This window comes from Octodon degus, unplaced genomic scaffold, assembly GCF_000260255.1.
Source record: "Octodon degus isolate 3935 unplaced genomic scaffold, OctDeg1.0 scaffold00230, whole genome shotgun sequence".
In the NCBI taxonomy this organism is placed as follows: Eukaryota; Metazoa; Chordata; class Mammalia; order Rodentia; family Octodontidae; genus Octodon; species Octodon degus.
In genome coordinates, this window is record NW_004524806.1 from 3,047,053 (window position 1) to 3,062,526 (window position 15,474).

The 15,474-nt window shown below is 52.4% G+C and overlaps 1 protein-coding gene across 2 annotated transcripts; it reads left to right on the forward strand.

Moving 5' to 3' along the window:
* The first annotated feature begins 11,159 nt into the window (after positions 1-11,159).
* Osm (oncostatin M) lies at positions 11,160-14,272 on the forward strand. Of its 2 annotated transcripts, XM_023705863.1 has the most exons (4): positions 11,160-11,232; positions 11,609-11,781; positions 12,770-12,918; positions 13,634-14,272. In XM_023705863.1, exons 2-4 carry the CDS (start codon positions 11,646-11,648, stop codon positions 14,186-14,188), a joined length of 840 nt encoding a protein of 279 aa, XP_023561631.1. In that variant the 5' UTR covers positions 11,160-11,232; positions 11,609-11,645; the 3' UTR covers positions 14,189-14,272. The 2 variants fall into 2 exon arrangements, with proteins under 2 accessions (XP_023561631.1, XP_023561632.1); XM_023705864.1 differs by lacking the exon at positions 11,609-11,781 and having other exon boundaries at positions 11,173-11,232.
* Positions 14,273-15,474: the final 1,202 nt, after the last annotated feature.

Here is a 15,474-nt window from a genome sequence, read left to right on the forward strand (position 1 = left end):
TTTATGACCTTCTTTCTCCATGGAATTGTAGGATTTATCTTTTTTGGTAGCAAGCAAAATACCAGGGATTGCTTACAGTCTCCCCAAGAGTAAGAGGGGGAAGGCAGCTCTTTCCACAGTACCTGCTCCAGGTCACTTCCTTGGGGCAGTGATGGGCAGTCTGTGCATGAGTCCCACTTCTGTGTCCCAGTCCTGCAGGACCTGGCCTCTTCCTGCCACCTCTGTCCATGGAGCAAAGCTGCACTGTCCTTGGCTGCACTGTGGTCCCCAGGTGAAGGCACCAAGAGAAAGTTCCTGCTCGACCCACTGCCTTCTCCTTCTCTACCCCTCCCATCCACCCTCAGCCTTGTGCAGGAGAAGGGGCTTCCAGCCCTGAATGTTGGAAAACCAGCTCAACCAGTGTGGAGGACCACCTGAGCAGCTCTCCTTGAAAGAAGAGCGACTGTCTCCATTTTGACTGAGCCTCACCCTATTTCCTCCTATTGTTCTGCACAGAGCTGGCCAGGACTTCTGTTTATCCTCCAGTTGGCCTTAAGCAATGTCTATTGGTCTAGCTGCGGTGCTGGTGATAGTCTTTCAAGGTGGCGTGCGTGTTTCCCTGGTAACCTATACCTGCTGCTCTTTAATGTGAGCCGGGTCCAGACAGGACGGTAGAGCTAGTGCTCCCTGCCGCCAGCTGGGATGGAGCCTGAGATAGAGGCTGTGACTTCCCGGGGCTTGAAAGGCTACACCAAAGCTGAAGCACCAGACTTACCAAAACATTAGATACCATATAATGCAGATTACTCTCTCTGCATATCCTCTCTGCATAGGGCAGAGGTAAATGTAGGCCACCCACTAGCTCAGCTCACAAGGATCACCTACTTCCCACAATTCTCAGTCCACGCTCCTCAAGCCACTCCTCTACTGAATAAAAACCGGGTGAGGCCCTGGATCGCTCTTTTGGTTCCAGAAAACCATCTTTGTGGCTGGACTTAGAACTCCTTGACTCCCCGATGATTGAAAATATAATTTAGTGTCTTTATTTTCGCCGTGGGTAGCATTGTAAGTGGTAGATTGGAATCAACTTGATGGGATTCCAATAATGTAACTTTGGGATTACAAATATTGGCTTCTTGGACCGAGACGAGGACCTGGAAGTGTCTCTTACAAGCCAGCAAAGAGGAGACTGCATCTTGTCCTGTGTGGCTGGGACACACCGGGAGTTGACCCTGGCTTCAATACAGACAGGGCTCAGGGAGATGGCTCAGGCCCCGGGCTGTGCTGGCTGCCTCCTAAGCCTCTTAGCGGGACTGCACTCGGTACTGTGGGGCCAGGGAAGGTCAGCTTCCTGTGAGGGTCACTTCATGGTGTGAGGAACCTGAACTCACAGCCACACGGCCAAGACATGCTTCCTGCCTATGACATCAGGCCCAGGGAAGGACTCTGATTGGTTCTGCTCAGGATGCATAGCTGCTTTGCAGATCTCAGAATACTGCCAAGACCAGGCTGGGTGAGGTACCACCTCCCAGGGCACTGAGGCCACGGGCATCTCACCGGGGAGAGAGACAGGCATCTGACAAGTGGCTCTTCCAGTCCTTTGCACACGCGATGTTGGTTCAAGCATGTGCATGTGTTGCTTGCTCGCTGCTTCTAAACTGACTGGGATAAAGCATTCATGCAAAATTCACTGGACCATAAGCCTTCTCTTTTGTGCTGATTTATCCCTGGCTGGTGCCCAGTTTATAGGTTAAATGAGGGGCTGAAAAACCACCATGATTTGTCTTTTGTTTTTACAAAATAAAGGCTCCCCTCCCCCCAGCCCCTGGGAGGAGGATCAGTCTCCTCTGTGAAGCCGTCTGCACCTCACTTGTGGAATTTGTTCTGAAATGAATGCTTTAAAGGAAACAGGAAAAATGCTTTGACTTTTTCTTCTTCAGTTTGTTTTCCAGGAAAGTGTTGCAATCTGCGACGGTTGAAAAAAGCAGATTCTGAATTTGTTTTTAAAAGAAGTTATCATAAAGGAAAAAGTCAGCGTCTTTCAAATCGAGGCTGCCCAGAACTGGGATCACATGCTGCAGCGCCTTGAGCAGGGCAGAAATCAGATTTCCTTGGGAAAGGAAGCAGGAGCCCTGGGGGAAACGGCTGGGGAGAAGTCCATCTGCCCAGCAGGCAGTGGCCCTGCACTTCTGGAAACCTTGGTGCAGGTACACCAGCTGTGGAACAGGGATGCGACTCCGTCCTGAAGGCTGGAGCCATCGCTCACCTTGCCTGGGACATCTGCAGATTGCCACATCTGGGTGACTGGAGTCAGCTGTTCACTAAGGATTTCTTCAGCACCTCCTATATTTTTTTGGCCCTAACCACATGCCAGAGACAAGGAGGAGCCAGACCACAGTGTATACCTTCCTTGGAATTTAGTCTGGCTGGGGAGACACCCCATACTTGCAAAAATGCACACTTTTTTTTGCAGGGGGAGTGGAGGGGTTGAAACAGGGTCTTGCTGTGTAGTTCAGCTTGGCTTTGAACTCAGGTGATCCCCCTGCCCCTGCCTCAGTCTCCTGAGTGCTGGGATCACAGGTGTGTGCCATCATTCCTGGCTTTAAAAAATGCACACTTCTGAAGAGTGATACACAAAGAGGTGCTTGGGGTTCCGGGAGCCTCACAGGCACGCTGTCCCTCCAGAGGTGACACTTGGGCTGGATTTTGACTTCTGGGTGGCAGGTCAGAAGGCAGAATGCTCAGTCTGCTAAGGCCCCGAGGTATGGATTCTCCTCTCCTGAGGGACCAAGGAAGGTAAAGAAAGGGGTGAGTGCAAGGGGTACCAGTAAGACTGGGAGGTGGCAGGGCCTGGTTGTAGGCCAGGACTCTACCAACAGGAAACTAGTAAAGTTTTCAGGTGAGGGGGTGTGAGCAGCCTGTGTGGTGGAAGCCCCTTCCTGGTGACTGTGACGGCAGCAAAGCCAGCAAGTGTGGGCCGTGCCTCTGCCCCTGCCAGGCTTCCAACCACGACCCCTCACCTGGTTCTGGGCTGCCTGGCTTCAGGCTGGCCTCCCTCGGTGGACTCTCTTCCCCAACCCCCTTGTGAGAGCAAGAATTTTCACTTCCCTTGAGTCACTTGGCAGCATCAGTCCTGCGAGATCCCCTGGGCTTGGAGGTGGAGCTCCTGGCTCCGGAGGGCTGCCTCGGATTTCCCTTGGGAATTTCAGTTTCCTCATTTTCAGGATAGAAGCAATGACCCTGGCTCCTAAGGGACATCCCACCTGGAATGTGTAGTACCTGGACCTGCACACCAAGGGCTCCAGAAATATGCTGGTGGCAAGAACCTCATGTTTCACAAAAGGTATTACAGCTGGGCCTGGTGGTGCATGCCTATAATCCCAGCACTTGGGAGGCTGAAGCAGGAGGATTGCTGTGAGTTTGAGGCCAGCCTGGTCTACATAGTGAATTTAAGGCCAGCCTGAACTACAGAGTGAGACCCTGTCTCAAAAACAAAACTAAACTAAAAGAGGTATTATATGTTGTCATTGTGAGAAAATAGGGACCCGGTTGGACTTGCTTATCCCATTTAACGTTTAGAGTTTTTACTTAGCACGATATATTTACATGTTAAGAGCCATGGGAATCCATGTTTAATTCTTTAGGTCTTTAGGGCTGTTGGTCCTTTTAAGGTATCTCATCTGTCACCCCAGATAGCACCTGGGCTCAGCAAGTATGGTAGTGGTGGGGAGGGGTGGGGGTGAGCAGCAAGAGGGTGGACAGCAGGGGAGCTGTCTCCTGCTGCCCCACCTGCGTGCTCGCGGTCTCCCACCTGGCCGGTGCCCCTCTACCTGGGGACTCCTTGTGGCAGGCCTGGGTCTGAGGAGCTGTGTATGGACTCTGGTCAGTGGGCACTTAGGGAGCAGAAGGGAGGTTCTCTCTTTGCCATACTTCCTGACTAGGCCCCTGGAAGGGGGAGGGGTTCAGTTACCCAATTTGGGGAGTCATCACCCTGCACAGGGTACAAGGTTTCCCGCACCTGTGAGCAGGCCAGGCCCCAGTGACAGATTGTGAGTCAAAGGATCCCTGCGTCCAGGATGACCTCTTTGAACTGGTCGATCCTTGCCTCACTCCAGAGTTTATGTAACACAGCCTTTCCCAACTGCCCTCAAAGCCACCCTGTGACATAAGCAAATGTGTGCCTCCATCTGCCCCAGTGGTTATTGGGTACATATTTACCAGACACCAGCTGCCAATTAGGATTGACTGATGAATTGCACTGTGCTGAGGTGGTGCTTGCCCCTATATCTTTAAAAATTTAGATGCAATTTATATCCCATCGCATTTATATAATTTGTGGGTTTTATTTATTTATTTATTTTTAAATTAATTTACATTATTTATTTATTTATTTGTGTGTGTGTGTGTGTGTGTGTGTGGCCAGCTCAGCCCACCAGGGGGCGGGGCTGGCTGGCATGTGGTGCTGGGGGATTGAACCACGGTCCCTGTGCTTTGCTAAGCTTGTTCTAAGTAGGTGCTTTAGACCACTGAGCCATCTCACCAGCCCAATTTGTGGGTTTTAGCATATTTAAAGTTGTGCAGGGCTGGGGAGATAGCTCCATGGTCTACGAGCCTGCCTGGCAAGCACAAAGACCTGGGTTTGATCCCAGGCACCATATGCTGCTTCAGCCCTGCCCCCAGGATCCCTGAGCCACCCACTGAGACCAGGCATGGTGGTGCATGCCTGTAATTCTAGCGCTGGGGAGGCTGAGACAGGCGGATCTCTACAAGTCTGAGCTGTGTAGTGAGAACCTGTATGAAATAAATACATAAATAATTTAAAAATTTTTTAAAGTTGTGCAATCATCACTGTTATCTAATTCTAGAATTTTTTTTTTTTTTTGAGACTGAGTCTTACCACATATTCTAGGCTAGACTTGCTCACAGCAGTCTCCTTGCCTCAGCCTCCCGAGTGGTGGTATTTCAGGAAAATTCTAGCCCTTTTTAAAAAATCACCATCTCACCCCCCGAAAAGCCCATGCCCTTTAGTTGTCACTTCCCATCCCTGGTCCCCAGTCCCAGCAATCTTTCTGTCCCTGATTGCTCATTCAGGACATTGTATATAAGTGACGCCATACAACGTGTGGTCTTTTGTATTGGGCTGCTTTAATTTTTTCCTGTTTTTGAACTGCATCCATCCCTGTCATGCTAAGTGTCAGTACTCGATTCCTGTTTGTCACTCACTCCTATTCCGTTGTATTATTGGTAGGCCGTAGTTTTTCCATTTACTATTTTTTTTTTTTTAATTTAGGTATTTGGTACAGGGTCTCACTATGCAGCTCAGACTCGTAGTGATCTCCTGTTTTTTAGCCTCCCCAGCACTGGGGTTACAGATGTGCGCCACCACGCCTGGACTCAATTGCTGGCTTAGCGTGCCCCGGGGGTGGGGCTAGCTCGGCACGCAGGACCAGGGATTGAAGCCTGGTCCTTGTGTTTGCAAAAGCAGGCACTTAGCCCGCTGAGCTATCTTGCCAGCCCTTGCCCATCTGCTCTTGACAGACATTTGGGTTATTTGTGTTTTTTTGAGATTATAAGTAATTGCTGTTATGACCATTTGCAACCTTGTGTGTGGATATATGCTTTCCTTTTATTAAATTTTTTTTGAACCACTAAGAAGAAGGTATGCAATGTGTTAATTATTGAAACTGTCCTACCAAGTTGGTTTGAAACTGTCTCATTGCTATTTGTTTCTCAATGAAATTATGGAAAAAAATAAAAAATAAAATAAAATAAAATAAAATAAAAAATTTTTGAATGTTTGTCTTCAGTTTTCTTGGGTATTAATCTAAGAGTAGAATTGTTGGTTATATAATATCTCCATGTATAGCATTTAAGGAACTGCCAAACTGCTTTCCAGGGAAGGGCATATTCTCACCAGTGGTGTATAAGGGGTTTAATTTTTTCGCATCCTCATCAACACTTTTTATTATCTGCCTTTTATTATGGTTGCACTAAGTGGGTGTGATGTGTTACCTCACCTTGTTTTGAATTTTCATTTCCCTGTTAGCTAATGGTGTCAAGTACTTTTTCTTCTTTCTACTATTGGGGATTAAACTTAGGGACTTTACACTCAGCTATATCCCCAGACTTTTAAAAATGTTTTATTTTGAGACAGGGTCTCATTAAGTTGCTAAATTCCACAGGTGGTGCTCAAATTTAGATCCTCCTGTCTCAGCCTCCCACGGTACAGGGATTACAGGTGTGCAGCATCATGCCTCTCCTCTCCTCTGCTCCCCCTCCCTTCTTCTCCCTCTTCTTCCCCTCCCTCTCCCTCCTCCTCTTCTCTCCCTCTTTCCCTCCCTCTCTCTCTCTTTCTCTCTGTCTCTGTCTCTCTCTACATGGTGCTAGTTTAAACCCAGAACCTTTGCATGCTAGACAAGCACTCCACCCTAAGCTCTATCTCCTGTATTTTTTTTAAACTTTATTTTGAGATAGGATCTTTAAGTTGCACTTGCTGGACTTAAACTTGTGATCCTCTTGGCTCAGCTTCCTGAGCAGCTGGGATTATAGGTGTGTGCTACTGAACCTGGATCCTAGGATTTTTTCATGCTCTTGTTGGCCATTTGTCTATTTTTACTTTGAAGAAATGTCTATTCCAATTATTTATTTAGACTCTTGCTATGCAGTTCAGGCTGTCTTGAACTCACTATGCAGTCCAGGCTGGCCTAGAACTCATGGTGATCCTCCTGCTTCAGCTTCCTAAGTAGCTGGGATTCCAGTCATGCACCATTGTGAATAAGGCTTGGGCTATCTTTTATTGTTGTATCATTTCAGTTTATGCAGGGGAACCTAAGGCTCAGGAAGGGATGTGACTAGATCAAAAACACTGGCTCCAAAGCAGATTGCGACTGGGACTTGACTCTCTTGTCCACCCTGGGGAGGGGTGTTTTCTCTCTAGCCAGTGGATTAGGCCTCCTACCCAAGCTACCGCAGAGCCTGTCCCTGCATTTAAAGGAGGACTCCCGCTTCCAGAGGGTGATGAGCCAGAGAGGCTGAGAGGCAGCGGTTCTGAGGAACCAAGCCTGTCCTCTTCCTCCCCAAATCACGCGGAGTTGACTGACGTGGCTCAGAAAGGGGACAGCCCGGGTCCTGTGGTTGGGTCCTATTTATACTGGCTATGCTGTGTTGCAAGCTTTTCCTGATGGTGACAGGGACGTCACTAGGCACTGACCTCACCAGAAACGCTGACGCATCTTCCTTCACCCTCTGCTCTGATGGCCGAGAGGCCAGCCCTCGGCACCTTCGGCCACTGGCCACTCTGTGTCCTCCTGTGTATCCCCCGGACCCTCCACCAACGTTCTGCAGCCCTCCAACCATGCTGCCTCCTGCAAGCTCTTGTGGGCTGATTCTCATTCTCCCAGTCCTATGTGTGATTCCTGAGCCCCAGCATCTGCACACATGCAACCGCATTTGGAGAGCGGGCCCTTCACGAAGAAGGGCGAAAGGAAGACAAGGCCTTTGGGTGCAGCCTAGTCCTGGGACTGGTGTCCTCATCCAAAGTGCTGGACAGCTCACAGAGCAGAGATGCCCCTGGGGAGCCACAGCGAGCTAAGGCCGTCTACGCCCCAAGGGCTGAGGTCTCAGAAAGAACCAAGCCCACTGCCACCTCCACCTCAGACCTCTGGCCTCCAAAAGTGTGAGAAAATAAAGTTCGTTCCTGAATCCTCGCAGCCTGTGGCATGGGCAGCGCTCAGTGTTTGTAGCTTCTGCATCTGCACAGCCAGCCTCCTGCAAACTGGAAATATACTTAGGCCCTGTACTGGCCCTGCACACACTTTCACCCTTGCCGCCGTTCCCTAAATGGTACAGGATGCCAGCTTGGATAGCACTGGCATCGTGCTGGGCAGTACAAGCAATCTAGAAAGGAGTTAGTATCACAGCTATCAAACATTTCAGCTCACCTGGGCTATGCTGAGTGAAGAGGAATTGGACACCCCTTATAAAATACATAACACATTTAATAATAGCAAAACTTCCTATCTAACTACAGTATTTGTTTTTCTTTTGTAACACTGGCATTGAACCCAGGGTCTTCTCACTTAGCTACATCCACAGTCCTTTATTATTTACCTTGTCAGGGTCTTAATAAGTCATTAAATTGTGCAGGCTGGGTACAAACTTGTGATTTTCCTGCTCTAACCTCCCAGAGTGCTGGGATTACAGGAATGCACCACCACACTGATCTATTTTAAAATATTTTATACTTATAATATATATTTTTTAAATTTTTATTTGTGTGTGTGTGTGTGTGTGTGTGTGGCCAGCTCAGCCCACCAGGGGGCGGGGCTGGCTGGCATGTGGTGCTGGGGGATTGAACCGCGGTCCCTGTGCTCTGCTAAGCTTGTTCTAAGTAGGTGCTTTAGACCACTGAGCCATCTCACCAGCCCTATACTTATAATATTAAAAAAAAAAAAACATACAGAAGGTAAGCTGTGTGTGGTGATGGATGCCTGCAATTCCAGCACTTCCGAGGCTGAGGCAGGAGGAGTGCCATGAGTTTGAGGCCAGCCTGCGCTCCATAGTGAGTTCAAGGCCAACTTGGATTACAGAGCAAGAACTTGTCTTGAGAAGGTTTTTTTTTTTTTTTTTTTTTTTTTTTTGGCTGGCTCAGGCTGCCTTAATGGCGGGTCTGCTAAGGCTAGTGGAGGTGGGGATTGAACCATGGTATTCTGCTCCTGACTATGTTTGCATGAGCAGGCACTTAAACAGCTGAGCTAACCAGCAGGCTCCCCGAACTTGTCTTGATAAACTAAAAAACTAAAAAAAAAAAACAAATAAACAAATGAAGGTAAATGGTCCCAGGGCAGCAGACCACTGGATAAGTCCATGCAAATGCCACATCGTGCTGAGTAAGAGACGCATCTTTGGGGGGTGCTGAACCCATCTCTTGTGGTTGTCAGGGGACTGTGGCATTCCAACTCCAGCAAATGAATGTGAGAACTATGCCTGCCTGTGTTGATGCTGTCCTGGGCTGCCCTCAGCACTCTGATGAGCCCTGTGGCAATCAGAATGTGGTCCTACAAATTAGGCTCCGCTTGAATGCTGTCCTAACCGCTGTGCAGCCTGAGTGGGGCAACCTCCCATCTTTGTGCCTCTGAGGCTATTTATTTATTTATTTATTTATTTATTTTTGGGGCCGGCTCAGCCCTCCCTGGGGGCAGGGCTGGCAGAGCATGTGGTGCTGGGGATCAAACCACAGTCCCTGCATGCTTGCCTAAGCAGGCGCTTTGGACCACTGCACTATCTTGCCAGCCCAGCTGAGGCCTTTTAAACCTGGGAGACAATATAGCCAGCTTGTAATCAGGGAGGACGGAACAAGGTAAAGATGAGCGACAGTCCCCAAGTGTCCCTAAGAGGAGCAGGAGCTCTGTGGATGGACCTGGCTCTCCCGCCCTGAGCTAGCTTCCGGACTTCCAGGGCTTCCCCTGCCCACCCAAGCGAGATGAGGCCTCTCTCTCCCAGGCTGCTATGAGATCAGGGATGTGAAATGCAGAAGGATGCCCGCTTGGCCAGGCCCAGGAAGCAGCCCTGCGGGGGTGAGCAGAGATGAGGAATTCAGTGGAAGTGGCGTTCTGAGGATGCGAATCCAGAACTAGCCCAGGGGGCGAGGCAGGTATGGTGAGGGACTGGGTGCAGCAGGTGCCACACTGGATGCGGGTGGGCGGCCGGGTGTGGAGAAGCCACAGGGACTGGAGCTGTCTGGCTTTGCCTACTGTGGGATCCTTAGCACCTAGTAGTGGCTGGACCTTTCCTGGTTTGTTGAATGACCACAGGGCATGGGGGCAGGTCTGCAGAGTGGGTGGCAGCAGCTCCACTCTGGCTGCAAGTCAGCCCCCCACCCCCATCCTCAAGCTCAATGCGCCCCAAGCCCAGCAGCCGCGCACAGCAACCACCCTGGCTCCCCAACTTCAGAGGGCACCAGCCAGGGATACTCTTCCAGCCCCAGTGGACGTGTGCTGGGGCTGTCAGGCAGTTCCTGTGGGCCTCTGCCAGCCCCCACACCTCCTTGTTCACATGTCCCCATGCCTCAGTTTACCCCAGTGAAGCAGCAGGGAGGCACTTTTTCCAAGGCCTCTTCTGATGACTTTGGCTTTTCGAGGACAACCGGGGACCAACCCACGATCGCTATCTTTCAGAGAAAGTGAAACCTTGTCTCCAACCGCCAGGGCGGCAGCTCCCCCACCCCAGGCTTCCCCTCTGAGCTCACAGCTTCCCCATCTCCTCCACCCCCCCATCCCACCCCGACAACTAGTACTTGGAATTAGAGTTTCATTTTGTCTTTTCCATTCTTAGGGCTTTTACCTTTTATGTCCATGATGGCCCCAGCTCCAGGAGGTGGCCTACGAAATGCTTTGCTCTTCCTTTTCTTTTTCAGGTGGGGCTTCTCAGGCCCAGACAGGTTAAGTGACTTGCTTCAGGCCACACAGCATGTCAGCAAGTTCATGAACCCATTTCTTGCTTCTTTTGTTCATGTGTCCAGTTCTCTTCTGCGGGCCCTGGCTGCAGAGAAGGGCCATGGCTGTGGGCAGTGGGCAGCAGGCCTGGGATGGAGGCTGGTAGCGAGGCTGATGCAGGTATGGCTGGGGGATGCAGGTCCTGGGGCTAGAACCACAATCTCGGGGCTGCCAGCCTGGGTCTGGCTTTGGCTCTGTGCCCAGAGCCCAGTGGTTTCCGCTTACAGATGTACCAACAGCCCCAGCAAGAGGGCAGGAAGGGCATTCAACGAGGAAGATGTGCTGCTTGCTTAGCCCAAACCTCACTGGTGACCTGTGGGGCCAAAGGATTCTGGACCATGACTGGCTGGGGGCCTCCAACCACCTTGCTCTCTGTCCCTACCTCCGGCTCTGGGCACAGCCTCCTGAAGACGGCACAGAGCCCCTGTGCCCCACTTACCCCAAGAAGCCTGAGGCTGCGGTTTGCATCATCCTTGGGCGTGGAGCTGACCTCGAAGAACGAATTCGAAGAAAACAGGAGGAGGAGCAGGCATGCCCATTGGCCGCCGAGGAAACTTTGGTTTTTGGGGTCATGTTCCCAGAAGGCCTGCCCTCCCCCTCCCCACCCACCTCACGAGGTATTGGCCAATCGCCCCAGCGGGCATAAAGTGGCTGCCAGCCCGCAGGACTCCCAGCTTGGAGGTATCGCCCCCAGCAGGCACGGGCCAGCGAGCGAGGGCACCCAGCATGCAGGCACAGCACACACGGAGGCTGCTACTCAGTAAGTACTTCCTTCCTCTGTGCCAGCACCCTCGTGCTGTGCCCAGGACCCGGCACAGCGCAGGGCACCCTTGCTTCCACAACCTGGATCGGCCAGGCACTGGGCAGAAGGATGCTGAGAAAAGGAGCAGGGTGAGGGATGGGAGGGTCTGCTGAGGACCCAGCAGCCCCACAGGTGCAGACTGCAGCCGCCTGGAAAAGCTTTGGGGAGGCTACTTTGGGATAAAGGTGAGGAAGAGGATGGATGGGAAGAGGCTGCAGGCAGGAGGCAGGTGGAAGACATGTGGGGCGGGCCAGCAGTTGCCGGCCCAGCAGGGAAGTGAGGCAATGCATGTGTGTGCAGACAGGGCTCCATCTAGGCCCAATTTGATTCTCAGGTGTAGGACGGAGTGAAAGTCAACCAGGCCTAGGAGCATGTACAAGCACACGGAGCCACGCCCACGTGGTGACAGGTGCAAAGAGCCCTGTGACATCATCTGGAGCCCTCACTCTAACCAACCTGGAAGCCAGGCCCCAGGTGACCAGGCCAAAGGGCTCCCTGGTGGCTCCTGTAGGTCTGCTCTCACACCACCTGCCAACTTTTGGTCCCATATAACTAGTCACACGCATGCTGTGGGTCCCCCACCCAGAGCTGGACTGGAGACACCTAGGGAAGTAGCAAGGGTGCCTGTGGTTGGGCGCCTGGGTGCCCTACCCTGTGGCTCTTCCCAGCAGCTGGTCCTCCCCTAGAGGCTGCGCAGTTGGTAGGAAGGGAAGGATGGTGTCACTGCCTTCCGGGCCATTGCGCCACAGGCCCCTTCCGACCACGTGGCTGCTAGAGCCTGTGGGGGTGGGGGGATAGTGAGCTGTAATGGCGCTAGCCCCCTAAAACCTTCCCATTGAATTATGGCAAACCTGGTGGCCCTGAAAAAAGGGACCACTTACAGAGGCAGGAAGAAATCTGGAGAGTAGAGAGGGCTGGCTTCTTGTGATCAGGGCAAGCTGTTCTTCTGTGACTTGGTTTATCTGTCAGCAAAATGGGCACATGTGTTGGATGAGCTCTCATGTCCTCACCATATGGACCCTTTGGGAGGGAAAGTGTACCCTCCTGGCTCTTTCTGGCTTGGTGTACAGAGCTCAGGGCGCACCATGCTTGGGGCTGCTGCCCCATATTCCTCTAAAGTACATTTGTGCAGGGGTCCGGGGTCTGTTACGGGGGCCCAGCATGGCTGTAAGTCCTGGGGCTGTGGCTGGCCCTTGGCCCAGAGGTCTTGCAGATCATCCCTTCCCCCAGGCCACCTGCTGTCAGCACCTGAAGTTAGGCCTGGGATGCAGGCAAGCCAGATCTGGCTGGCCACCTCCACTACCCTCTGCCAGCCACCCATCCCTTGAGCCCTGTTTTGAGACATGGGCAGTGACTCCTGGGAAAGATGTGGTGGCCTCGGGAGTTCTTGCCCAGGACAAGGTGGACACCTGCCAAGGTACTGTTGAGCCCCTCCCCAGGGCCTTGCCGATAGCTTCTCCACCACATTGAGTGACTCTGTCCTTCTCTGCTCCAGGTCTGGTCCTTGGACTTCTGTTCCTGAGCCCAGTGGTGGAGGCAGCAGTGGCCATGCGCAGATGCTCCAGCTCCTACACGCAGCTCCTCAGCCAGCTCCAGAGCCAGGCCTACCTCATGAAGGACACCGGTTGCCTCCTAGAGCCCTATGTAAGCCCCAGCCTCAGAGAATGTCAGGGGGTTATCAAGAGAGTGAGCTCAGGGGGCCGGCCATATAGCTCAGCGGATTAAAGCATCTGCTTAAGCAGATGCAGGGACCAGGGTTTGATACCCTGCCTGCTGTGACAGCCCTGCCCCGGGGGCATGCTGAGATGGCAGTTGAGACTGGGCTTGGTGGCACATGCCTGTAATCCCAGCACTTGGGAGGCTGAAAACAGGGGTATCATTACGAGTTCCATCTGTGTAGTAAGACCCTATCGACCCTGTACTAAATACATAAAATAAAATAAAATAAGAGAGTGAGCACAGGGAAGACCAGGCCCAGGTCCCACTCGGTATGGACAGTGTAGGGAAGCTGAGTCCCAGAGGAGCTGAAGGAGGGGACCGCGCAGGCTCCCTAGCTCCCAACCCCATGCCATGTGTGCTTGCTTGTCTGCACGTTTATGGGCCCCTTCCCTGGGCCTTGTGCAGTAAGCAGGGTCCAGCCCTCCCGAGGGCCCTTCCCACGCCTGTCACTGCCTATGCAGTCACCACACAGGCCCCAACAGCCCTCCTACTTTCTCTTCAGGGATCTCAGTGCTGCCATCTCTCAGGTCTCTGATGGGAAGATCAGGTCTAGTATTTCAAGGACAACCAAGGCAGGCTCATCTGTGTGTGTGGTTGGGGGCCCTCGTGCATGCACCCCCTGATTCTCGTGTTCCTCCAGATTCGCCTCCAAGGCTTAAACACACCTATTCTGAGACGGTCCTGCATGGAGTGCTCCGACAGCGCCTTCCCCAGCAAGGACGCCCTGGGAGCACTGAGCAGGCATGCCTTCCTGCACAGCGTCAGTGCCACACTGGGCAGTGTCCTGCAGGGACTGCATGCTCTGCAGCAGAAGTGCTTGAAGGCCAAGGACTTGCCAGAGTTGCACATGGCCATAGAGAACATCCGGGGCATCAGGAACAATATCTACTGCATGTCAGAGCTGTTCACCAAAGGCTCAGAGATGAAGACGCCCGAGGCCCCACGACCTAGCACAGAGGCTCCGCTGACACCCTCTGCCCAGGACACCTTCCAGGCCAAGATGGAGGGTTGTCAGTTTCTATGTGGCTACCACAGTTTCATGGGCTCCGTGGAGCAAATCTTCAGGAAGTGGGGGGACAGCTCGAGTCGTAACAGGAGACACAGCTCCCGCCGGGCCTTGCACAAGGGGGCACGCAGGGCCAGGCCCTCAGGAAGGGTCAGGAGGCCTGTGTCCATGGGGCAGCTGTCCTGGTAGTCTGAGCAACACCCCTGTGGGTGTGGATGTGAGGAGCCAGTGGAGGGTGCTGGGTCCCCACCTGGGTTTCCAAATCTGCTGTCTCTGTCCCCTACCACTTAGAAGTGCACTTTAAAAAGTGGTGCTGCTATGGCCCTTTCTACCTCTGCTGGGCTTGGGGGAGAGCCAGGCTGCAGAGCCCCCGGCTTGAGTTTCCCAGTCCTGGTGGGGTGGCCAGGTCAGGCCGCGAGGGGCCGACTTTCCATTGATTCAGGGGTCTGATGACACAAGCTGACTCATGGCTGGGCTGACTGCCCCCTCAGATTCCCCAGAGGCCCTTCCCTCTCATGACTTGTGGGGCTCTGGCCCCCAGACTTCCTCCTTTCTGTGGTGGCAGGGTTCCAACGGGAGGTCAGGGCCTGAGCTGGCCTCTGATGCCTCATCGGCGCTCAGGCTAGACACCTGGACACCGGGGTGACCTCACTGTAGGCAGCTATGGCAGAGACAGTGTGTCCTAGAAGGAGCGCTGGCCTGCAGGTCTAGGGGCATGAGACTCAGACCCCAACTGCGTCTCTAATTCACTGAGCCACCTCGGGCAGATCACTTTACCTCTCTGGACCTCAGTTTTCTCTTTGGAAAGCCAAGAATTTGGATACTGTGTTAAGGCGCCCTCTGCCTGGCCATTTCTGGGACTCTGTGATATGAATTGGACGTCAAACTCTCTGAAAGTTGGGACACTCGGTGCAAAGAGCCTTAGGATGGGTGCGCGTTGGAGTTTTCTCCGTGAGAGCCCCCAGCCCTGGGTCTTGGTTCTGCACAGCTGCTTACTCCCTCTGGCGGCGGATCGTGGAATTTTCTTGCGCTGAAATCGGGCCTCCAAGGAGGAGGTTCCAGAAGCATGTGGGTGGATTCCTTGGAGCACCGTGACTAATTTATTGATTTTTTTAAAAAAAAAATCAGTTTGTAATCAGGTCCATATTTATAAGGCTTATTTATGATCTATATTTAATGTTAATAATATTGTGCTAACATATTTAAATCTTGCCTGGTTTCCAAAGCTGCTGTCTCTGTTGTCATGTGGGAGAGGATGGGGGGCAGGGGCATCTTTAGATAGCAAGGCCAAAAGTTCACGCCTGGAAGTCGGGCTGGATGCCCTTGCTCTGTCCAGCGAAGGTAGTCACATGACCTAGCTGAGGGGGAACGCGGAGGGTGGGGCCAGGGGTGCCCCTGGCCATGAGGATCAGTTCATATTTTTTCTAGTACTAAGGACTGAACCAAGGGGACCTTTGTCACTGAGCTAAATGCCC